The sequence below is a fragment of the Balaenoptera acutorostrata genome, chromosome 2, assembly GCF_949987535.1.
Source record: "Balaenoptera acutorostrata chromosome 2, mBalAcu1.1, whole genome shotgun sequence".
Taxonomy (NCBI): domain Eukaryota; kingdom Metazoa; phylum Chordata; class Mammalia; order Artiodactyla; family Balaenopteridae; genus Balaenoptera; species Balaenoptera acutorostrata.
The window spans coordinates 135,892,843-135,916,130 of record NC_080065.1 but is presented as its reverse complement, the minus strand read 5'-3'; the positions used below and the strand labels follow the sequence as shown (position 1 = coordinate 135,916,130).

The window sequence follows — 23,288 nt, the reverse complement described above, 5'->3', positions numbered from 1 at the left end:
TATTCTATCTCAGAAGGTGTTGTTTCTGAAGCCAAGCAGGACCCTGTGGGGCTCCCAGGTACAAATCTTTTCTGTGTTCCCATTTCTTGTTTGTAGAAAATAGGCTTTATTTAGAGCAGGTTCAAACAGTTGCTAATCAGGGAAGGGAGGGAATGCAGAAACAAGGGAGGAACAGTGAAGAAATAGTGCAGCCTTGGGTCAGGGTCCTGGTTCTTCCTGAAGAAATATACATAACAATATCTTTTCTTTTTTTAAATAAATTTATTATTTTTTTTGGCTGCGTTGGGTCTTCATTGCTGCTCGCGGGCTTTCTCTAGCTGTGGAGAGCAGAGGCTACTCTTTGTTGCGGTGTGCAGGCTTCTCATTGCAGTGGCCTCTCTTGCTGTGGAGCACCAGCTCTAGGCATGCGGGCTCAGTAGTTGTGGCTCGCAGGCTCCGTAGTTGTGGCTTGCGGCCTCCAGAGCATAGGCTCAGTAGTTGTGGCACACAGGCTTAGTTGCTCCACAGCGTGTGGGATCCTCCCGGACCAGGGCTCAAACCCGTGTCCCCTGCATTGGCAGGCAGATTCTTAACCACTGCACCACCAGGGAAGTCCCTCATAACAATATCTTTGAGTTCTTCTGCAGGAACTAAGGCCCCCACCCAGGAGGAGGATGGTAACTTCAGCCTGAGCACAAGATTCCTGGAACCACCCTGTTACCTCACCACCAGCCAATCAGAAGAAAGTCACACACCTTGCAGCCCTCACCCCAAATTTTGCCTATTAAAAACTTTTCCCCCCCAAACAGTTGGGGAGTTTGGGGATTTTGAGCATGAGCCACCCATTTTCCTTGCTTGGCCCTGCAATAAACCTTTCTCTGCTCCAACTCTGATGTTTCAGTCTGTTTGGTGTCACTCTGCTTCAGACACATGAACTTGTGTTCGATAACACTTCTATTGAATACTAACAGCAGATCTCATCTTAAGGTAATTACTTACTTTATTTATTTATTTATCTATTTTAATTTCTTCTTAGTCTCCTGCTAGATTCCATTCATCTTTTGGTCACAACACCACTCTCATTCAAAGGTCTAGGTTAGGTGGGATCCATCTGCTGTGGCCATCATAGCACTTTATAGTTTCCAGATTACGACTGCCTAAACCTTATTGTAACAAAGACCTAACCATCTGTCTTCCATAAGAATGGAAGCTCCATGCGGGCAGGTCTAGGCTGCATTTCCCATTTGCTCACTTCGGTCTCCCAGCTCAGTACCCAGCATGAAGCAGGTACTCAATAAATGTTGGGGGGATGAATAGATGAAAGAACATACTAGGTCCCCTTGCTAAAAAGGCTTAGAGTTCTCTAACTAGTGAGAGGTTGAAGACAGCCTTTGGAAAGAGTTTTGATTATCCCTATCTTTTGGTTGAGCAAATTGAAAATCAGAGCATCTAACAGTCTTGCCTATGAAGACTCAGCAGCCCAGGGTTGCCATCTTTCCATCAGAGCAGAATTTCTAAGGGATGGGTGGGTGGGAAGTACTACTGATTTCACTGCAGCATCACCTCCTCCAGGAAGTCTTTACAAATCCCCTGGGGGACAGTCATTCTCAGTTTCCTCTGGATTCCCAAAGAGTTTATCACTTTTTTATTATTCTATGGTTTTCCCCACAGCCCCGGATTATAACCGCTGGTCTGTCTCCCTTTCCTCTGGACTATGCACTCCCCTGAGCCAAGCTAGAGCAAGCGCCCCTCTGGAGTCACCTGGCCCAGGTTTGAATCCGGCTCCACAACTTACTAGCTGTGTGACCTTCGTTTAAAAACTGGGCTTCTCTGGGCTCTCCTCTGGAAAGTGGCTAAGTAATGTCACAGACCTGATGGGGCTGTGGAGGGACAGAATCTGATCAGGCAGATTAAGTGCTTGGCCTTTATTTTGTCAAGGCTCAAGGTTCTGTTTCTCAACAAATCTTTGGTGAGCAGTAGGAATTTGGGGACAGTGTCCAGAACTGGAGTCGGGAGCTTTGACTTCCAGCCCTGAACGGCCGAGTGACCTTGGCCAAATCCTCCTCCCCTCTTCAAGTCGCAGGTCTGGGGTCTGAGCACAGACGGAGTTTTTCCTGACGAGGCCCCTCCCGGTTGGTGACATTCTAAGATTCCAGGAGCGAATGAACTTGGGGGGTGGGGGGGAGGGAGGAGGAGGGGGAAGGGGGGACGGGGGGAGGCGGGACGAGCCCGATTGGGCCCCGCTCGCCACGTGTCCGGCCCGGGAGCCGAGGACTGTCCTCCCGGCCCGCCCCTGCGCTGCGGCTGCTGCTGCTAACGGGCTCTGACCCAGCGAGCTCCGCGTCCGCGCGTCCGCCTGCTCGTCTGTCTGTCCGCTACAGGAGGCTTCCGCCGCGCGGTGAGTAGGTTGAGGTAGGAGATGGGATCGCTCCAGTGGACTCCCACCCCTTCCGGCGGGCTGCAGGGGTGCGGGGGGCGAGCCATAAATGCCCAGTCATCGCTGACCCACGCCTGCCGCCGGCCCCGGGGAGGGGCGCGGGATGTGGGGGCCGCGGGGCCCGGGAACCCGAGGGCGCGGGAACCCGAGTGGGTCGCGGGCAGGGCGCGTCTGGGGCAGCGCAGCGGAGCAAATCCACTGCCGCAGGCGGGGAAGCGGAGGCGGAGGGCGGGCGGGCTGCGGGAGGGAAGGGAAGAGAAAGGAGGGGAGGGGAAGGGAAGGGAGGCGAGGGGAGGTGAGGGGAGGCGAGGGGAGGGGAGGCGAAGGGAGGGCCGGCTCTGCAGAGGGTGTGGTGGAGGGGCGGGGGGCACCTGGGCCGGGGCCACGCAAGCTGCTGGCCGTGCTTTGCGGGACTGAAGCGACTCTGAAGGCCCGGGGCTGGAGGCAGCTGGACGGAGGACGGACCCGCAGGGAAGGGTGTAGCTGAAGCCGAAGACTGAGGGCATGAGGAGTCCGACCCTGGGCTGCACCTGAAATGGTGGTCGTTGGGGCAGGGCTCTTCGTGTGCAGACTGATGGGGGACCGGCTTGCCACACCTCAGGGCCCTAGTGGACCCTCCCGCCCTCTTGGGGCCACTCCTCGCCTCTAAAGGAGACTCCCAGCTGGGGTGCAGGGGCCTTGTGATGGGCCAGAGGCCCCACCCTTCTTCCTGCTCCCTCTCAGCCCAGTTTCGGCCTTTCCAAAGCTTGGGGGCGTCAGATGACTCCGCAGATGCTAGCATGGGAGTGAAATACCCTGAGTGGGAATCCCAGCTCCACCAACAACGTGCAGTGTGACCTTGAATCCGTAGCTTTCCCTTTCTGAGCCTCAGTTTCCTTCCTCAAGTCCAGAGCTGATAAACCCAGCCTCTCAGAGGAAACAATGGCTGTGAAAATTGATTTATCTGTCAGCTGCAAGGAATGATTACAGGTTTGGGAAGTCTTGATTACAGGCCTGGGAAGCCTGGCCTACCCAGCTAGGCTGTGCAAGGGGATGGGGTGGGGGGGTCGTTTGGGAGGATCCACCCTTTGCTTCCTCCCTCCCCCTCCTTTTCTCTAAACTCTGGTGGGTCTTCCCCAACAATACCAAATTTGGACATACGGCTCCTGGGTTTGTAAAAGAACTCTGGTTTCCCCGGTCCACCCTTTTCCCTCACTTCCCCTTCCTCCCCTCTACCCAAAGCACACCTTAAACCGCCCGCCCCACTGACCCAAATGGGATATCGTGACCTGCTTAGCCCTCCCTTTGGAGGTGAATGACTGCCCAGCTTCAGCTGCCATGGACCCTGCCCCCTCTGGCTGGCAGGCCCTGTGCCATGGCAGAGGGCACTGGCCTAGGGGCCAGTGGAAAGCTGGGTCACAGTTCCAGGTGCCAGGGGTCCTTGGGCAAGCCCCTTCCTTCTCTGTGCTTTAGTTACCATTCTGTAGCAAAGTCTGCTGAACTGGCTGACCCCTTGCAGTGCTGGCGTTCTAGGATTCAACTGTTCTAAGATTTAGGATTGTGGGAGTAGGGTGGGGCAGAGGCCTCTATCCCCCTATGCAGCTGTGACAGTCACTCACCCATCTTTCTTTGCCTTCCACTCCTTGTTCCCGAGGCGCGGGCTGCTGGGATACAGAAAATATTTGTGGTTTCCGGGTAAGGGTCACAGCTGTTGCTGGGGCAGACTGTGGATGTGAATGTGCAGAGGAGGGGGCTGCCCCTGGGAAGTCAGGGACCTGGCCTCTTGGGGCTTGTTCCTGGGACAGGGTCGGGGAGCTCTGCAGTGTTGGGTAGCCGCCAGCGTCTGGAACATCTGCACTGCAGCACCGGAAGGAGCCCTGGGCCACCAGGCTCCAGCCACACCCGGTCCCAGCCTCTGCCCTGCCACTACCACCTGGAGCCCTGGGGACACGCCTACCCCTCTGAGCCTTAGTGCCTGCCTCTCTAGAGGGACAAGAGCTGTGCCCAGGGCACCCCGCTGGTAAAATGGGTTGGAGTTGCCTGGCTCTTCTTCATGGCCATTCTAGAATTTTCCAGGGACGTCCAGTAGTGTCACCAGCCTCACCCCACCCAACCCCTCCAAGATGCTTCCTGGGTGGGGACAAAGCACAGGATGTGGTCTCTACCTTGATTTTCAAGCAAGCATGTCCCTCTACCTCCCTCTCAAAAGAGGAGAGGAAGTCTTGGGTGAGGGTGCCTTTTTTCATCCTTTTAAACTTCTTGGTTTGGAATCCAGCCATACTCCCTTTCCTCCTGGGGTTGAGAACCCTCCCCACTCACCCCACCCCCAGACTGGCTAAGGAGGAGTGCCTGTCCTTGGGTTCTTGGAGCCTCAGATCCCCTACCTGTAAAATGAGGATGAGGTTGATAGCCCCCTCATGAGATTATAAGATGGGAGATGTGAAAAAGTGCCTTGTAAACTGTAGAGTGCCCTGCCCAGAGAACCAGGTGCTACTGTGGTGTGGTACCACAGAAGGGTGTGGTGCTTGGGGAAGCAGGTGACCCGAGCCTCAGGTTCCTCATCTGCAAAACGGGTGTCCTTGTAAATAACAGTAACATAGTCACTTCTGTTATTTATTGAACCCTTCTAACTTACCAGGCCTTGGCTGAACCCTATGTTAGATGCTGTTACCATGCCCATTTTGCAGATGTGGAAACTCAGCCCTCAAAAGTTTAGGGTAGAAAGAATATTAAGACTTACATAGGGTGTCCTGTGTGCCAGGGCGTCTTCTAAGCACTAGATATGTCTTAATTCTTTTCACGCTCACCACAACTCCTCTGAGGTGAGCATAATTTTTATCCCCCATTTTACATTTGAGGTTAAGTACGTGCCCAAGGCCACACAGCTCCTAAATAACAGGTCAGGCTCCGATCTCAGGCAGTCTATGCTTTGCTGTCTCTCACAAAAGTGACCTGAGCATTCCAACCCAGGCCAGTCCAACTCCAAACCCGAGGCCCCTGGATCATATCCTGGGGCCTTGTCCTGCCTGAGGATCAATGATTCTGGGTCAGGAGAGGGAAAGACTCTGCTCTCTAAGAAACCCTAGTGCCCTGAGCTGGGGGGTGTGCCTGGGCACAGGGCCAGGAATGGCATTTACTCTGGCTTCATTAAAGGCAGGTCCTGGAGGGCGGAGGGGCTGGTCTTTGGTGTCTCCCTGCAGACTGGGGGAGGAGCCATCAGGAAAGGGGAAAGGGAAGGGTCTAGATTTTGTAGGCCAGGGGCCTCCAAAGTGAGGTACATACAACCTGGGAGGCACTAAGATGATTTTCTGGGATGCTGGAAGAAACTGTTAGACTTCTTATTATATATGCTTTTAATCTTATGCTTTAAAAAGTATATGTTTGTTTATCATGATGAATGATCATTTTTTTTCTTTTGTTACTGGTGGTGTATAGGATCAAAAAAATTATCAGATCACTGCACAAAATTTGTCAGCTTCGTTGGGGTGGGAGATTCGTCTGTCTCATTGTTCTACTCCCAACTCCTGCCAATGGGCATGCAGGAGGCGCTCAATAAATAGGTTTTGAAAAGTGAGCCTCTGCTTAATCACTAATTTTCTTTATGAGCTGGGCAAGTTACTTAACCCCTCAAGTTATTTCCTCTCCTGGCTGTATAATGAGTCTGAAAACCAGTAGGCAAGGTGATTCCTTTTTATTCTGTGATTTTTCAAGGGAGTCACTAAAGAAAGCATGAAAACCACTCAGTACCTTTCACTCAACAATCCTTATGAACCACACTTAGTAGTAAGGGTACATTAAGGAAGCATATACAATAATTTTAAAGAAAAGGTAAAATCATCCCTCAGATATAAAAATGATCATGTGCTAAATATTTTATTCTACTCAATAATCAGTGACTGGACCAGGCAGATGTTAGAACCAGCTCAGAAGAGAATCAGTAGATGCCTCTATATTGAAAGGAATGTACAAATGGAGGCAAACTTGTTTTTCCACCAGAGGTGGGGGAAGGGAAGGGAAGTCCACTGAACCTTTATCAGATAGGACAGAATGAGCATGTCTCTAAGGATTATCGTGCATTTTTACAGATTTTTTTTCCCTCACAATACCTTGGAGACAAGCAGCCTCCATCTAATTTGAGGAATGATAAATCCACAATGGTGGACCCAAGCCACTCACGAGTAGATGGTTTTAGAGTCACACTGTGGTTCAGAGGTGGGAGAAATCCCTCCTGGCTTCCTAGAAAAGTTAGCAGAATCACCTAGGAAAGTTTTCAAAAATTACCAAAGCCCAGGCTTCATCCCTGGCCTGTTGAATCTCTGGGGGTGGCCTTATGTGTTGGTAAGTTCGAAAAACACCCCAGGTGGTATTAATAAAGCCAGAATTGAAAAGGCACTGGTTTTGATGCTAGAAGGCTGGTTAGAAAATGCCAGTGGAAGAGATTCCTGGTTTAGGCGGGAGAGGGTGTGGTAGTGGGTGATGAGGAGGAAGGCGAGGGCAGACAAATCAGGAAGGGTGTTAGGGGCCGTGAGTGCGGAGCTCAGAGGACCTGCATCGAAGAGGGGCCGTTGGAGATGAGTGGGCAGAGTCCCTCCGGCACTCCTGGGGCGCAGAGGTCTGGGTGATTATTTTTTGCATGATCTTCCAGGTTATTTATAAAATTTTTCTCAATTTGCCCTTACCCTCCACACCTGATCTCACCCCCTAATACTCAACATCTCCTCTCTCCTCTCAAAAGTACACTCTATTCCACCAAAGCCCACAGGCTACGTTTTGAGAACAGATATGCTTTTTCTTATGCCGCTGTTTCCTCTCCCCTCTTTCTTCTCCTTCCTCTGCTTCATTCCATCGAGTCCAAACTTTTTTTTTTTTGGTTGCGGCAGGCGGGCTCCTTAGTTGCATCATGTGAACTCTTAGTTGCGGCATGCATGTGGGATCTAGTTCCCTGACCAGGGGTCGAACCCGGGCCCCCTGCATTGGGAGTGCAGAGTCTTAACCCCTGTACCACCAGGGAAGTCCCGAGTCCAAACTCTTGATTGTGTACTTCTATCAGCCCTAACATGCATCTTTAACATTATATATGTATAGCAGACATCAACAATGGAACATGAAAGGACAAGATCAATTTAGAAAGTTGTAATAATCTCATTCTGCACCCCAATGAATCGTTGTGCCCAGTACCCCACTTTGGAGACCACGGCTCTAATAACGGTGATTGTGATAACAGAAGCTACCACTTATTAAACATTTACTCTGAACCTGACCATGCTAAGTATTTTACCTGCCTTACTTCATTGAATCTTTACAAAAACCTTATGAGATTATCATTTCTGAGATGAAGAAACCGAGTCAGAAATGATGTAACTCACCCAAGGTCATGAGCAGTCAGGATTTGAACTCAGGCCATGACTGCAAAGCCCGCATTCTTTATTACAGTGCCACCCTGACTCCTTTGTAAATGTTTGGGACTTCATATGCATCTTGTAGATGTGGAAATTGAGATTCATATTTAGGTAACTTACAAAATTACTAATTGGTGGGGAGCCGAGCTGTGACTCAGTCCTTTTGCAGGACTTGGACAAGACCTTCTGTCTGGCTCTCGGTTTCCCCAGTGCTATAGTTAGGCAGTGGTGGTTGAGCCAGCCCTGGTATTCTCTACCCCAGAGTGTTCCTTCTGGAGCGAGTCCTGATTGCTTGCAGCCTAAAGGACTAAGGCAGGAGGTGGCCAGAGCAGCACAAGGCCACCAGGCAGCTCTATCCTTGAATGGGTTTCTGGCAAATGGGTTTCTGGAATGATTTGCCATGATGAGCCTTCATGGAAATCCAGGTCCAAAGAGATTCAGGGTTCCTGAGAGGAGAGAGGCACTGGTGTATAGTGGCCATACCTGCCAGTCTTGAGAAGCTCTTTCAACCAAGATGGTGAAACTTGCCTCTTGGGGGTGGGGTGGGAATAGAGAGGAGTCCTGTGGCCTTGGGGGAGAACTCTCCTAGGACTGATATTCTGAGATTTTGCTGTGAAAATCCCTGGTTGATACCTACAAAAGCCTCTCACATCCACTCTGGGTTTTCCCAGGGAGGGAGTGATATTATCCACATTTTGCAGATGAAGAAACTGAGGTCTAGAGAGACAACCTGGCTTGTCTGAGGTTACAGAGGGGCAGGCTGGGAACCAGAACCTGGGTCTTTTCCTTCGGCCTCTTCCTAACGTCCCTGTTGTTACCCCGGGGGTGGGATGCAGGGATGTCAGCCATTGTCTGGGCCTGGTAAGTCACTCATCCTCCCTGAGATGCCTTTACTTCATCTAGAAAGTGAGGGGCTTGGAAGTGATGGATTGCTAAGGGCCCTCTGGGGTTCTGAAACATTGGATATAAAACATTTGTTCAGGCAACCTGAGAAGTGTGGTCTGGGTCGCTCTGGGAGAGATCAGAGCCCCTCGTAAAGCCGGGGTAGATGGCGCCTCTGTGATTACCTCCAGAGCTTCCCTGAAGCCTCAGAGGAGGGGCTCTGGGAGCTTGGCCCCCCTGAACTGCAATCAGAACATCTAGTTCTGGAAGTTTGCTTTCCATGTATACACAAGATGTGCACTCACAAGAGGCACATATAAACTGCTCTCAGAGCTGAGAGTATTTTCCCAAAGACTCGGAGGCCCCTCCTCTGAGCCGTCCAGATGGGCCTGGGCTGCCGCCAGCAGCTGAAGTTTCCAGCAACAAGGCCAAAGGAAAATGCATCGAGGCTGGAGGTGCAGGTGATGGGCCTCAGATGACTTCCTGGGCCTCATGCAGTCCCTTTTTGTCTGCTGGCCTTGGAGCTCCCTCACCTTTTGCCCACACCATCCCCCAGAGCTGGGGAAACCCAGAGCTGGCTCCTGGCCAGACCCTAGGGTAGATGTGGGTTCCCGCTCCCCCTCGGGGGAGTTTCCATTTCCTGAGGAGAGCTCAAGTTTGTACCAAAGGGCCCCTGGTTGTCAGGGAAACAGCAGGGTTTCCACAAGTTCTGCTGTCAGCTCGCCACGGTTACAGGCAGATCACTGCCCTCTGCTCTTCACTCCCAAGCCCATCATGTCACGTCTGTCTGCTGACTGTAGTTTGGGGGACTTATATGCAGGCAGTGGGGACACATGGGTAAACATGACAAAGCCCTGTCCTCAGAAAGTCCCCCTAGCACACTGAATGCCACCATTTACTGAGAACACATCTCTGCCTGGCCTTGACATAAGTTGGGTCTCATCCTCCAACTCTCCAAGGCAGGAAGGGGAAAGCCCCAATTCTGTACTTAAGATAACCTTGAATTCAGAGATGAGCAATGTGCCCAAGGTCACATAGCTAGTAAGTGACAAAACGGACTTGAATCCAGGTCTGTCTGTCTGACTCCAAACCTATGTTCTCCCTGCTGTGTCACACGTCTCCTGTGGCCCCCAGAGTGAGAGCAGGATTATGGGCTGAGATCAGGGGCTGATTTCCCCTCAGTGTTTTTTTTTTTTTGGCGGGGTGGGGTAGGGGTGATGGTATGTGAAGAACTGGAGAACATTGAGGTTACGCATCTCCTTTGTTTCTACCCTCTGTTCTAGTTCAGTTCCTTGTAGCTCTTACTGGATATAAGTCTGATAGAGTTTGTAATTTTTACTTTTAAAAAGTAATACATAGACATGGTTTAAAAAGATCAAATTGTGCAGTCCTGACTACAATGGACAGCACTGGTCCTTCCTTCTCCTCTTATCCCAAGAAGATTGTGGCTCTTCCGTCTCTGCTCCTGCAGAGAGCTCTCAGTAGCCCACCCGCTCCCCCTTCTCTTCCCCTTTCCAAAGCAGCAACGTCCCTTTTTACATTTCTTTTTAGATAAGATATCTTTGTTTCTTATTCCTTCACTGCAGACCCTGTGTCCTGACACCCCTTTCAGTGAGGTCGTGTGTCCTGTTTGTTCTGTTCCCCACCCATGATCTGTCCCATCAGAGAAAAACCCAAGTCTTTACAGTGGCCTTAGGCACTGGTCCCTTGATGCTGCGTCTTACCAATGTCCCCGCCCCACTCCCTGCCGCCATATCAGCCACACTGAGCTCCTTGACCTCACTGCCTTCAGGTAGCCACGTGGTTCAGGAGGCCCCTGGCCACTCCACCTGAGATCACACCCCTTGTTACTCTCTCCCAACCAAGCTTCATCTTTTCTCCTTAGTTTTTATCATATGTTTGTTATCCTTCCCCATTATAGAGGAAGCTCCAGAAAAGCACATGTTTTAGAAAGTCTCTTTTATTTACTGATATATCCTCAGTGCCTAGATCAGTGCCTAATAGGAGTAGATGCTAAAGAAACCATAGCCCGTCAGATATTTGCAACAGGTGACCCAGAGCCCCTTGAGGGTGCCCATCTACAGACTGTTAAGCCCTGAATTCTGGAACTGTTCTTGGTGACTTGGAAAGAGAGCACGCGTGGTGCAGATGGCATGGACCCTGGGATCTAGACTTTGTTGAATTCAGGGTCTTTTTTTAATTTAAATGTAGTTGATTTACAATGTCATGTTAGTTTCAGGTGTACAGCAGAGTGATTCAGCTTTTTCAGATTCTTTTCCATTATATGTTATCACAAGATATTGAATGTAATTCCCTGTGCTATGCAGTAGGTCCTTGTTGTTTATTTCATATATAGTGAATTCAGTTTTAAGCTGTATGATCTTGGGCAAATTATTTAACTTCCCTGAACCCCCATCCTCAGTTTCCTCCTCTATAAAAAAGGGGAATTTGACTCCAGGAAGGCTTGCTGTGAGGATTAAGTGAGACAGCATCTGGGAAAGTGCCCTGCATGGCCTGGAGGAATCGTGCTGGTTAGTAGTCGTGCTCTTTCCCTCTTTCAAGTTCTCCTGGTTCCAAGAGTCTTTCCCATCCTGGTGTGAGCATCTGGACACTGGCTAGTCCATCCATTATCCTCCAAAAACTGTGCCTGGCCCTGAGCTGGGTCTTTGGGTGTGATTGAACCTGAAGGGCTGGAGGCAGCAGGAAAACAGCAGCGGGAGCACACTCTCCCTTGAAAGGAATGAGGCTGAGGAAATTTAGGGGAAAGAATGGAGGGAATCAGAGTGCAGAGGAATCTCATGGCATTTCTTTTTTCTCCACAGTGTTTTCTGCTGCAGAACCTGAGACCATGGCCAAACTAGCACAGGTAAGGAGCCTTTCCCCTCCTATAGTACTTCCCCTGGGCCTGGGCTTCTCCTAGAGTCACTGGGCCTGCAGCACAGATCCCTGGTACCTTCAGTTAGAAAGGAGCTGGAGAGGTTCTCAGGCTTTGCTTGCTCCTATTATAAGTCACAGCTCTTTCAGATGCAAGTGACCAATGACAACATACAACATCCTAAGCAGAAGGGAGGTGTATTGGCTCACATGACTGAGAAGCCCAGGGCTTCAGGTCTGGCTGGATCCAGGGGCCCACGTGATATTGTCAGGATTCTGCCTTCGTGAACCAGGCCTCCTCTGGGTGGCTTCATTCTTGGACACATTCTTCCTTAATTGTTCATACTAGCCATCATCAGCAGCTCTAGGCTTCCATTCTGCTTCCTGGGCAGCGTGCAGGATACAACATAATTTATACCAAATGATTCCAGGGAAAGTCTGGGGTTTGGTTTTCATTGGCTGGGCCTGGGTAACTTGGATCCAGGCGGTAGAGCTGGTCCCACCTGAACTGCCTGGCCCAAGAGTCGTTCCCCCAGGAAGGGAGACGGATACTGGATAGGCAAAAGCATTAAAGGGTCCTCTCTGCTCTGGAGGTGGATTTGGGTCCTCTCTGTCACATGCATTTGGGATTAAGTTTCCCTGGCTTGGGAGACACCAGTCTTTCATGCTGTCTGAGCGCTTTGCTGGGCTGTGGAATTTGAGGTATATCAGAGCTTTTACTCCTGTGTGTGGCCAGGATTAGGTTCCGTCCTTGGTCAGAGCTAGGTGTTGTTCTAGGGTCAGGGTTTGCCTGAGAGTGATCCCTTTTGGCTGGCCTTAGATAAAAAGACGTGGTCACTGCAACAGTGGGGTTGAAAAGGGAGAATAAAACAAAGGGACCCCTGACTTGGCCCCTTTGGTCCCTCATGTCAATCATAGAGCTATTGGCCACAGACATAATACAGGAGCTGTGTGATCTTGGGTGAGTTCTTTACCTTCTCTGCGGCCCCAGTTTCCATTATGAGGTGATTGAGCTCAGTGATAACTAAACTTTGTCCCCATCTTCATGACTTGCCACCCAATGAACAAGGGCCTTAAGGATGTCTATTCACAATTTTTGAAGAGCGCAGTGTGTTATATGATGTAGGATCAGTACTCAAAAAAGTCTTAGCCGTGGCCTCCCTGTTGGCCTCTGAGGAGCACACTTTGCACAAGTGGCCTCTCTGACCAGGAGAGAGTGCTAGTGGTTATAGACAAAGATCCAAGGCGTAGTTGTTGTTGCTACCCATTTCCCATGAGTAATCATCCCAGAGTTACTTCCTGAGAGGCATTCGAATTGCAGGGTTCTGGATGACCCAAGCGGACAGATCAGGTCCTGGGAGACCAGGGTGGCCAGGACCTAGGGCACACATCTTTGGACTCCTGGACCAGTGCTCCCAGACCCTGCTGTCTGCCTAGCTGACCTGTGCTTTCTTGTCACCATGGACCAGCAGCCATAGACATCCTACAAGCGAGAGTCCTAGGATGGCAGAGCCTTAGGGGGTCCCTTATCCTGTGGGATGAGTTGGAGCCCCCATGCACAGGGCTAATGCTCTGGTGGGAGCAGTAAAGGAGCTCTGGGGGCCCGCAGGTTGAGGAAATAGGAAAAGCTGCCTGGAGAGAGCTACTTGAGGAAGAACAAGGGAGCTGAGAGTGCTTTAGGTAGAGGGGATGCTGGAACAGAGGGGCAGAGGGGAGAGAACGTAGTGTGTGCAGGGCAGTAAAAGCAATTTGGATGCTTGGAGTGCAAGGGTCGGGGGAAAGAAGAAGGGGGCTGAAGACAATACAGATCTTCCTTGACCTACAATGGGGTTGCCTCCCAGTAAACCCATGGTTAGTTGAAAACATCATGAGTTGAAAATGCATTTAAATCCACCTACCCCGCTGAACATCAGAGCTTAGCCTCACCTACCTTAACTGTGCTCAGAACTCTTCTATGAGCCTACTGTTGGACTAAATCATCTAACACACAGCCTATTTCATAATAGAGTGTTGAATATCTCATGTAATGTATTGAATACGGTACTTGAAGTGAAAACCGGAATGGCTGGGTACAGAATAGCCGTCAGTGTATTAGGTGACCACTCTCGTGGTCGCGTGGCTGACTGGGAGCTGCGGCTTGCTCTTGCTGCCCAGCATCATGAGAGAGGACCCTACAGCATATCGCTAGCCCAGGAAAAGGTCCAAATGTACAATTCGAAGTACAGTTTCTACTGAAAGTGTATCACTTTTTGAAAAATCGAAGTTGAATCAGTCGGGTACTGCCTGTGCTAGGGAAGAGTGAGAAAGGTCTTCCTTCCACTGAGCTGAAGTTTGTGTCTAATGCTCCCAATCATTAGCACCCCAACTCTGCTCCTGTGCACCCCTTCCCAATACACACATGCGTGCACACACGTGTACACACACACACACAAGCACAGAACAAGCCACTCCCTCTTTTCTCTGGTCCAGGTCACCCCCAGTTACTTCTACTGTGATCTCTGTGCCAATTCTCCCTCTTTCCTTCCAGAAGGGGGGACCCTGAGGCCCAAAGTCATAAAGAAGTAGTGTGGCGTCATAGAAAGGCCCAGAGGCATGGCTCTGTGGCCTTCATTTCACAGGGGTGTTCTGGGTTTGACGTGAAGGTGAGCATAAGAACGCTTAGGGGACAGGGCGAGAGTGGCAGGTGTTGGTGCCTGCAGCTCCAGGAGCTGCAGAGGGGAGGCCTGGGCCAGGCCCGCTCAAGGCGGCTCTCAGGTGGAGTCCTGGCTGGGCAGCCACCTCTCTGACTCATGTGGCTTAGGTTCCCGAGCGGCCTCGGGACTCCTGCTCTAGCAGCAGCCTGGGTGGAGCCTGGGGTCCAGGCTGCTCACCAGCTGGCATCGGGGCCTGCTGAATATTTCAGGGTGGAAAGTCCTTCCTCCTCTTCTCTCCCCTCCCCTCGCGGGTACTTGAGGCCAGGAACCTGTGTGCCGGGGGAGTGGCAGGCAGTCAGGGTGAGGGGGAGAAGTGGGGACAGCTGTGCAGGTGGCACTTGGAGATGCAAATTCACCAGGTTGGTGTGAGAATGACCAATGTTGGGAAACCTGGGTGATTTGAAGGACTGTCCCTGCATCTCTAAATGTGACCAGTGCTGGGGCCCCCCTGCACCGCCCTCTCCTCGTGGCTGTGATCCTGCAGGGTGCTGGGATAACTAGTCTGACAGCCTACTTATTCTTTTTATTTTTATTTTTTTAACGTCTTTATTGGAGTATAATTGCTTTACAATGGTGTGTTAGTTTCTGCTTTATAACAAAGTGAATCAGCTATACATATACATATATCCCCATACCTCCTCCCTCTTGCGTCTCCCTCCCACCCTCCCTATCCCACCCCTCTAGGTGGTCACAAAGCACCAAGCTGATCTCCCTGTGCTATGCAGCTGCTTCCCACTAGCTATCTATTTTACATTTGGTAGTGTATATATGTCCATGCCACTCCCTCACTTTGTCCCAGCTTACCCTTCCCCCTCCCCATATCCTCAAGTCCATTCTCTAGTAGGTCTGTGTCTTTATTCCCATCTTGCCCCTAGGTTTTTCATGACTTTTTTTTTTTTTCTTAGATTCCATATATATGTGTTAGCATACGGTATTTGTTTTTCTCTTTCTGACTTACTTCACTCTGTATGACAGACTCTAGGTCCATCCACCTCAGTACAAATAACTCAATTTCGTTTCTTTTTATGGCTGAGCAATATTCCACTGTATATATGTGCCACATTTTCTTTATCCATTCATCTGTTGATGGACACTTAGGTTGCTTCCATGTCCTGGCTATTGTAAATAGAGCTGCAATGAACATTTTGGTACATGATTCTTTTTGAATTCTGGTTTTCTCAGGGTATATGCCCAGTAGTGGGATTGCTGGGTCGTATGGTAGTTCTATTTTTAGTTTTTTAAGGAACCTCCATACTGTTCTCCATAGTGGCTGTGTCAATTTACATTCCCACCAACAGTGCAAGAGGGTTCCCTTTTCTCCACACCCTCTCCAACATTTATTGTTTCTAGATTTTTTGATGATGGCCATTCTGACCGGTGTGGGATGATATCTCATTCAGACTATACTACAAAGCTACAGTAATCAAGACAGTATGGTACTGGCACAAAAACAGAAATATAGATCAATGGAACAGGGTAGAAAGCCCAGAGATAAACCCACACACATATGGTCACCTTATCTTTGATAAAGGAGGCAAGAATATACAGTGGAGAAAAGACAGCCTCTTCAATAAGTGGTGCTGGGAAAACTGGACAGCTACATGTAAAAGGATGAAATTAGAACACTCCCTAACACCATACACAAAAATAAACTCAAAATGGATTAAAGACCTAAATGTAAGGCCAGACACTATCAAACTCTTAGAGGAAAACATAGGCAGAACACTCTATGACATAAATCACAGCAAGATCCTTTTTGACCCACCTCCTAGAGAAATGGAAATAAAAACAAAAATAAACAAATGGGACCTAATGAAACTTAAAAGCTTTTGCACAGCAAAGGAAACCATAAACAAGACCAAAAGACAACCCTCAGAATGGGAGAAAATATTTGCAAATGAAGCAACTGTCAAAGGATTAATCTCCAAAATTTACAAGCAGCTCATGCAGCTCAAAATCAAAAAAACAAACAACCCAATCCAAAAATGGGCAAAAGACCTAAATAGACATTTCTCCAAAGAAGATATACAGATTGCCAACAAGCACATGAAAGAATGCTCAACATCATTAATCATTAGAGAAATGCAAAGCAAGGCTACTTATTATTGTTGTGCAAAGACCCACATGGGAGAGAGACTGACTTGCAGCTGGCCAAGCCCGCCTCTAAGGGAGCGTTTTGATCGGGCCTTGTGTCAGCTGTTAGACTTCTGTCCTCCAGCATGGCATTGCCTCAGCTTTCAGGTGCAGCCTCTGCCCCAAATGCTGCCTCAACCACTGCACTGGGTGAGGAGGGAAGAGAGGGAGGAGGAGAAGCAGCAGCAGGAGAGAAGGTGTCAGCTTACTGCTGGGACCTCTTCCCTTCTTCCTGGGGGCTCTGCTTCCATCCTTCCCCTCTCCTCCTCCTTCCTTCCTGGCCACTTACAATCCCACGATCTTGGCAACTTTGGGCATCCGCAAGAGCCCTGAAGAATCTGGGCTTGCTTTCCTGACTGTTCTTGTGTGCTCTCGGCTCCAGGCCTTTGCCATGCTGTTTCTCTATATGAAGCCTTTTCCTTCCCTCCCCCACCCCTTGGGCCAGCTGTTGCTCATCCTTTAGGGCTCAGCTTAGCCTTCCCCTCCAGGAAGTCTTCTTTGATTGCTCAGGGTATGTTCACAGTTATGTATCCGCCCATACACCTATCCACCTAGGAAACAAATAGTGCCTAGTTGTGGCAAGCCTTGAGCTAGCTGCTGGGAATACATCAGTGAGCAAGACAGATACGCGTGGAGCTTTCTAAAGGGAGTATCTCTTTTCTGGTCTGGGTATCTGGCGTGTGTTACTCTTTCTTTCTCTGCCCAGCGCTGTGATCAGGTTGCAGGGGATTCACAGGTGGCGGGAAGAGGGCCGTGTCCCTTTCTGGTCATCCTCCCTGCCAGAACTTTAAATAGCAACCCTGCACCCACGCATGCATACCTTGGAGGAGCCAGCAACGGCTGACATAAACCAACAGAGCGTTCAAATTCCAGGCCAGGTCCTGCAGTGCAGGTGCCGGGAGACACAGGACGTGGTCGGAGGCTCATTTGCTGCCGTGCACTTCTTACTGCTCTAGGCACAGTTATGCGAGCCACCTCGCCCCTCCCATGAAGCCTGTCCTGGTTCCCTCATCCAGCTGGAATTGCCCTCCACTGTTTTCCCAAGTTGCTTTGCCTCTGTCATGGGGTATTTATTGCGAGCTCTATGCTAATTTGTGTTCTAGTCTCTCTCCTCCACTGGGTCAGAAGCTCATGAAAGTCAGGCTCGGGTCTTCTTTCTCCCTGAATCTTCAGCCCTTCGCATCGGACCTGGCACAGGCTAAGTGCCCTGTCACTGCACTGTGTGCTTAGTGCCCTGGGCTCTGGCATCCGCAGCTATCCCAGCTGTCGCTGCTCTCCGGGGCCCCATGGCTGACCCATATCTGACTTCTCTGTGAACCAACCCATTGTGCATTCAGCTTCGATGTCTAAGATTCTCTGACTCTGCCTCTCCCCGCCTTTGTCCCAAGGACCCAGCCAGCTTGTCCTCAGATGCCAGTTCATGGCTCAGTTCACTGGGCCCAGAAGAGCAGCACCTCATCTGGGGGTTGATTCTGAGGGTGGCTCTGGGCCCCGCACCCTGGGCCAGGACCCCACCCTCAGAAGCTGGCAGCTGCAAGCTTTCTGGAGCTAGAGAGCAAAGGGGAACTGGACAGAGATGTGGGTTCTCTGTGACCCCAGCAAGTGGCTTCCCTTTGTGGGGCTTGGTTTCTTTGTTTCCGTGATAGAGATCATCTTAAGCGCTTCTACAAGACACTAAAAAAAATCACACTCATGGAGGTGAAAGGGCTTTGTACACCGTAAAGTGCCGTAAACGTATGTGGGGCTCTGGTTACTTTTGCAGGAATCATTCCCACCCCCTGCACTCAGCCTGGCTTTTCTCTCTCCTGGGTCCTGGGAAAGCGGTGCCGAGCCGGGGGCTTGGCCGAGCTCTCCTCCCGTGGGGAAATGGTACCACCCTTGGGGCAGGCGGTGGCAGGAGGTACAGGGCGAGTCCTCCATACCCTTGCCTGGGCTTTCTGTAGCCAGCGCTCCGTTTCAGGGGTGGGGAGCTCAGCCACGCTCCAGGTGAGCGACGACGGTGTCTGGGGTAGGACAGTGCAGGTGGGGATGGAGAGAAGTGGGCAGATTCCATCTCACCGTGTCCTGGGTCTCTTCAGGTGAAAATACACCCCTGGGTCTTGCCGTGGCCATTATGGGGACTGGGTTTGGGGATTTGTGACAAATATCTGATCATTTTAGGGACAGCGGGGACCTTTATCCTGTGGCTAGGGCTGGGAACCCCGTTCAGGGCCAGCACCTCACCCTCTGCTGTTCTCTCCACAGGGTGCCAAGTACCGGGGATCCATTCACAACTTCCCGGACTTCGACCCCAGCCAGGATGCCGACACTCTGTACAACGCCATGAAGGGCTTCGGTGGGTGCTCGGCCGCCAGGAGTGGGGCCCCAAGGAAGAGAAGCGGGATTCAACTGGGCTTGAGCGTGTCCCCATACCAAAAGGATAGCCCTTTGGGTGGGCGGTGGGGTGGGATGGTGAGATGTACTCGGTCATTCTTTGGTCTCCTCTTTTTATTATTATAATTTTATAATGAACTGTTCCAGACGAATAAAAAGATCTAAGGAGTAGGAGAAACTTTACCCATAGACCTGCCACCCAACTTGAGAAATAGCACTTGCTTCCTCATACAGTTGAAACCTTCATGGTAGGTCCGCCTCCTGATAGCATCACTCTGTCTTTTCCCTTGGGGGTAAGCACTACCCTGAATTTGCTGCTTATTATTCTCTTTTCTTTTCCCTGTCACTGAAAGAACCCTGTCCTGGGCGTTAGGACACCTGGGTTTTTCTAAGCCAGGCTCATTGGGAGACCTTGGGTGAGTCGTTGCTCCTTTCTGGGCCTCAGTTTCCTTATCCGTGTGATGAGGAGCTAGATCACGGGCCCTCTGAGCTCAGATACTACATGTGCTAGGATCTCTCTCAGTGGTGGCTTGTCAGGTCCCCATAGATCCCCCCTCCAACGTCACTGCCTCACGCGAGCAGAAGGCTGATGCTGAGGACTTGCAGGGAGCAGCCCTGGCGGGCTTCCTGGAGGCAGGTTGGGGTAGGGTGACAGGTGCCTCCCCTCTTCTAGGCAGTGACAAGGAAGCCATACTGGAGCTGATTACTTCCCGGAGCAACAGGCAGAGGCAGGAGATCTGCCAGAACTACAAGTCCCTCTATGGCAAGGTAACCATGGCAACCAGAGGGCGGGTGGGATGGGGGGGTGAATGATTTCATTCACCTGTGTGTTCAGGGCCTTTCCTGAGTATTTTACTCCAGGTCAGCCTCTGTGCTGGCAGTTCTGCCCTCCTTTTTTCTTTTTCTTTTTCTTTTTTTTTTTTTGGCTGTGTTGGGTCTTTGTTGCTGTGCACGGGCTTTCTCTAGTTGTGAGGAGCGGGTGCTACTCTTCATTGCGGTGCGTGGGCATCTCATTGCGGTGGCTTCTCTTGCTGCAGAGCAAGGGCTTAAGTAGTTGTGGGCGCGTGGGCTCAGTAGTTGTGGCGCACGGGCTCTAGAGCGCAGGCTCAGTAGTTGTGGCGCTTAGTTGCTCCGTGGCATGTGGGATCTTCCTGGACCAAGGATCAAACTTGTGTCCCCTGCATTGGCAGGCGGATTCTTAACCACTGCGCCACCAGGGAAGTCCCCTCCTTTTTTCTTCTCTCAGGCAGGGACCATTCAGCCACTGGAACATCTAGAGCACCTGCTTCACGCTGGGCACTGTGTTAGGGGTTAGGGCTACACAGGTGAATAAGACCTGAGGGTGTTAACCCTATGGACTCACGAACCGTGGGAGAGACACACAGTGAACAAGTAAACAGAACACGGCAGGGAAGAGGCACAGTGCTGTGGACTTGAATTCTGCCATTTGCTAGCTGCGTGCCTCTGGGCAGGTTACCTGATGTCTCTAAACCCATTTCTGAAGGCTAATGATAGTATGTACCTCCACGAATGAGGAGTAAGTGAGATTACTTAGCCCAGTGCCTGTACAGAGTAAGTGCTCATTAAATGTAATTCTTACCATTATAACTGCTCTTCCATCTCCTCCTCCCTCTGCCCCGCAACCAGGACCTCATTGCAGACTTGAAGTATGAGCTGACAGGGAAGTTTGAACGACTGGTTGTGGGTCTCATGAGGCCACCTGCCTATAGCGATGCCAAAGAAATTAAAGACGCCATCTCGGTATGAAGCCTGGGTCTGCGCATGTGTGAGGGTTGGGGGCGTGGTTAATGGGAGGTTCCAACCTCTCCAGCAAGCTCTCAGTGAGCCCTGCACCCACCCCGCACGTGTGTCCTGCTTCGAGGCAGCTTGCCCAAATCCTATCCCAGGGGGGCGCCATGGTCTCCTCCAGATGGGCAGAGGTGGGACAGGTGTCGGTGTGAGGCCTATACGCCCACCCCAGCAGCCTACAGTCCCGAGGAAGCAGGACACAGGGAAGTGGAGACAGATTGTGTCCGACACCCAAAGGCCAAGGGCATGTTAAAGGAGGTCATGAGGACAGGCCCTGGGCTCGGGGTGGCTGGAGAGGGCGTCACAGAAGATGAGAGGATCGAGCTGGGCCCAGAGCCTGGAGAGGATTTGGTTGATCAGAGTGGGCTGGAGAGGAAATGGCAGGAGCGGCTGAGGAGGTGTGTTCAGGATCTGAGGAGCAGCCCAGGCTAGTGGAGGTAGAAAGTCGCTCCCCACCAAGCAGGGAGAGACCAAATGCCCTGGAGTGTACTTAGCACTTTACAGTTTATAAAGTGCTATGATCTTTGCCTCAGATGAGCTAGTAAACATGAATTTGTTTCTAACTAATAAACTTAGCCAGGTAAGAGGTTATCACCTTCTCATTCTTCCTGTGAGTTCAGTAGAGCAACTAGTATCATCTCCATTTTATAGATGAGAAAAGAGAGGTGCAGAAAGATAAAGTTTTTTTAATGAGCAATCACAAAGCAAGCTGCAGGCAGAGGTGGCTCTAGAACCCCTGTCTCAGGGCAGCAGCTCCAGCTTGGTGCCTAAGAGCTGTGTTAGGGGCACCCTGAGTGCTGCGGGTTTCCTTGCTCTGACCACCCCAGGTTCCCATCTCGGGGCTGGTGGCCTCCCATCCCAACCCTTGACTCACATGCCCCTTCCCTTCTCCCAGGGCATTGGTACCGATGAGAAGTGCCTCATTGAGATCTTGGCTTCGCGGACCAACGAGCAGATCCACCAGCTGGTGGCAGCGTACAAAGATGGTGAGAAGAGCAGGAGGGGCCGTTCAGGGTTTTTCAGATGTGTAATGAAGGTGATCACAAGAGTAGGGACCCTAAGACTCTACCCATTCACCTTTTTTTTCTCCTTCCCTCTGTTCTGTCCATCCATCCAGTAAGTACCTGCTCTGTGCTGGGCAGTGTGCTAGGTTCTCAGGATATGGCGGTGGGCATCCGTATAGTTCCTGCCTGAGAGCTTATAGATTAATGAGGTAACAAGGGATACAGATAATAAACAGGTAAACAAATGAACATGATGATGACTTGTTGTGGTGAAGAGTTATGAAAGAAACAAACAGAGAACAAGCATCCGACTTTAACTGGGGAGGACGTGCTTCAGACAGGTGGTCAGGGAAGCCTGTCTTGGGAGGAAACGAGAAGGATCCAGTTGTACACAGAGTGGGGAAGAAGACCCAGGAGAGGGAATGGCAAGACCAAAGGCCCTCGAGCAGAATAAGCCTGGTATCCAGTGCGAGGCTAGAGCAGTAGAGGGCAGGACAGGATTACACAGGGCTGTGTAGGCCAAGAGAGAGAGACAATGTTTATTCCAAGCCCAGTGGGAAACAGAGGAGCCCACGATGAATGTGGGCTTTAAGACAGTCACCCATGTTGCTGTGGATTGGGGAAGCAGAGAGAACAGTCAGAAGGCTGTAGCCACTGTCCAGATGAGTAACGATGGTGTCTGGGGTAGGACAGCGCAGGTGGGGATAGAGAGACGTGGGCAGATTCCATCTCATCACATCATGGGTCAGTACAGAGAACTGTGAAAATACACCCTGGGTCTTGCCATGGCTGTCATGGAGACTAGGTTTGGGAATTTGTCACAAATATCTGATCATTTTAGGGGCAGCAGGGAATTTTATCTTGGTTTCGTGGGGTGTCCTGGGGATGGGGCTAGAGTTTGTGTTCCTTCCCCGCAGCCTACGAGCGAGACCTGGAGGCTGACATCATTGGGGACACCTCTGGTCACTTCCGGAAGATGCTCGTGGTCCTGCTGCAGGTTGGTCCACCTTGGGGCCCTCCCCGAGCTCTCTGCCAGGGTGCAGGGGGCTGTGAGCACCTTCTCCCTGTTTTCTCAAACAGGGTGGCCCGTGAGGGCCTCCTTGGTGGTTCTGCACATGTAAAATCCTCCTTGGTGTTTTGTGGCCTCCCTTCCCCCTCTGCCCATCTTATCCTCAAACTTGAGATGGTTTCTCTCTGGCTCACCTGGGTGTGGAATCTGAGCGTCCAGGGTCTATTCTGTCCCCCGTGGCTTGCACAGGCAGGTGACCTGCATTTCTTTTCACATACCCTGTCTTTCTTGTGCTCCTGTGTCCTCCTTCCTCTCTCCACACATACCCCTTCCCCCTCCTCTCCAGCCTCGCTCCTGCCATGGCTTCCCCAGCCACTGCACCTACCTGAGCTCACCAGCAGGGGCGCCAGCGGGGGCATAGCATCTCTGAAGCTGCCTGCGTGGCATTCCCCCGTAGCCAAGCCCTGCTACTCCCTCCCACCCACGGATGACATAAAAAAGAGCATAAAGATGCTGCACACGGTGTCCATGGCTGAGTTCTGCCTGTCCAAGTTGGGTTTTTTCCTTTGTTCATTTCCCCCCACATATTTTTTTTTTAAAAAAACACTTTGAGTTAGTTGCTAACATTTAAAACTAGGGAGATTTTGGTCCAAAACCAGATCTCTAGATTCTTTTGAATAATCGAAAGTTCTGGCAAAAGCAGGCCTGCATTCTGCA

General features: G+C 50.9%; 1 protein-coding gene across 3 annotated transcripts in view; it reads left to right on the top strand.

Annotated features, from left to right (window-relative positions):
* Positions 1-2,225: 2,225 nt before the first annotated feature.
* The window catches only part of ANXA6 (annexin A6), a 54,195-nt gene continuing 33,132 nt past the window's right edge, over positions 2,226-23,288 (top strand). For 2 of the 3 annotated variants that reach the window (XM_057539970.1, XM_057539968.1), the window contains exons 1-7: positions 2,226-2,377; positions 11,499-11,542; positions 18,621-18,711; positions 19,423-19,517; positions 20,397-20,510; positions 21,454-21,544; positions 22,480-22,559. In XM_057539970.1, coding sequence (XP_057395953.1) covers positions 11,525-11,542; positions 18,621-18,711; positions 19,423-19,517; positions 20,397-20,510; positions 21,454-21,544; positions 22,480-22,559 — 489 coding nt within the window. In that variant the 5' untranslated portion in view covers positions 2,226-2,377; positions 11,499-11,524. Of the gene's footprint in view, positions 2,392-11,498; positions 11,543-18,620; positions 18,712-19,422; positions 19,518-20,396; positions 20,511-21,453; positions 21,545-22,479; positions 22,560-23,288 lie in introns of all 3 variants that reach the window. The other variant, XM_057539969.1, reaches the window with a different exon arrangement.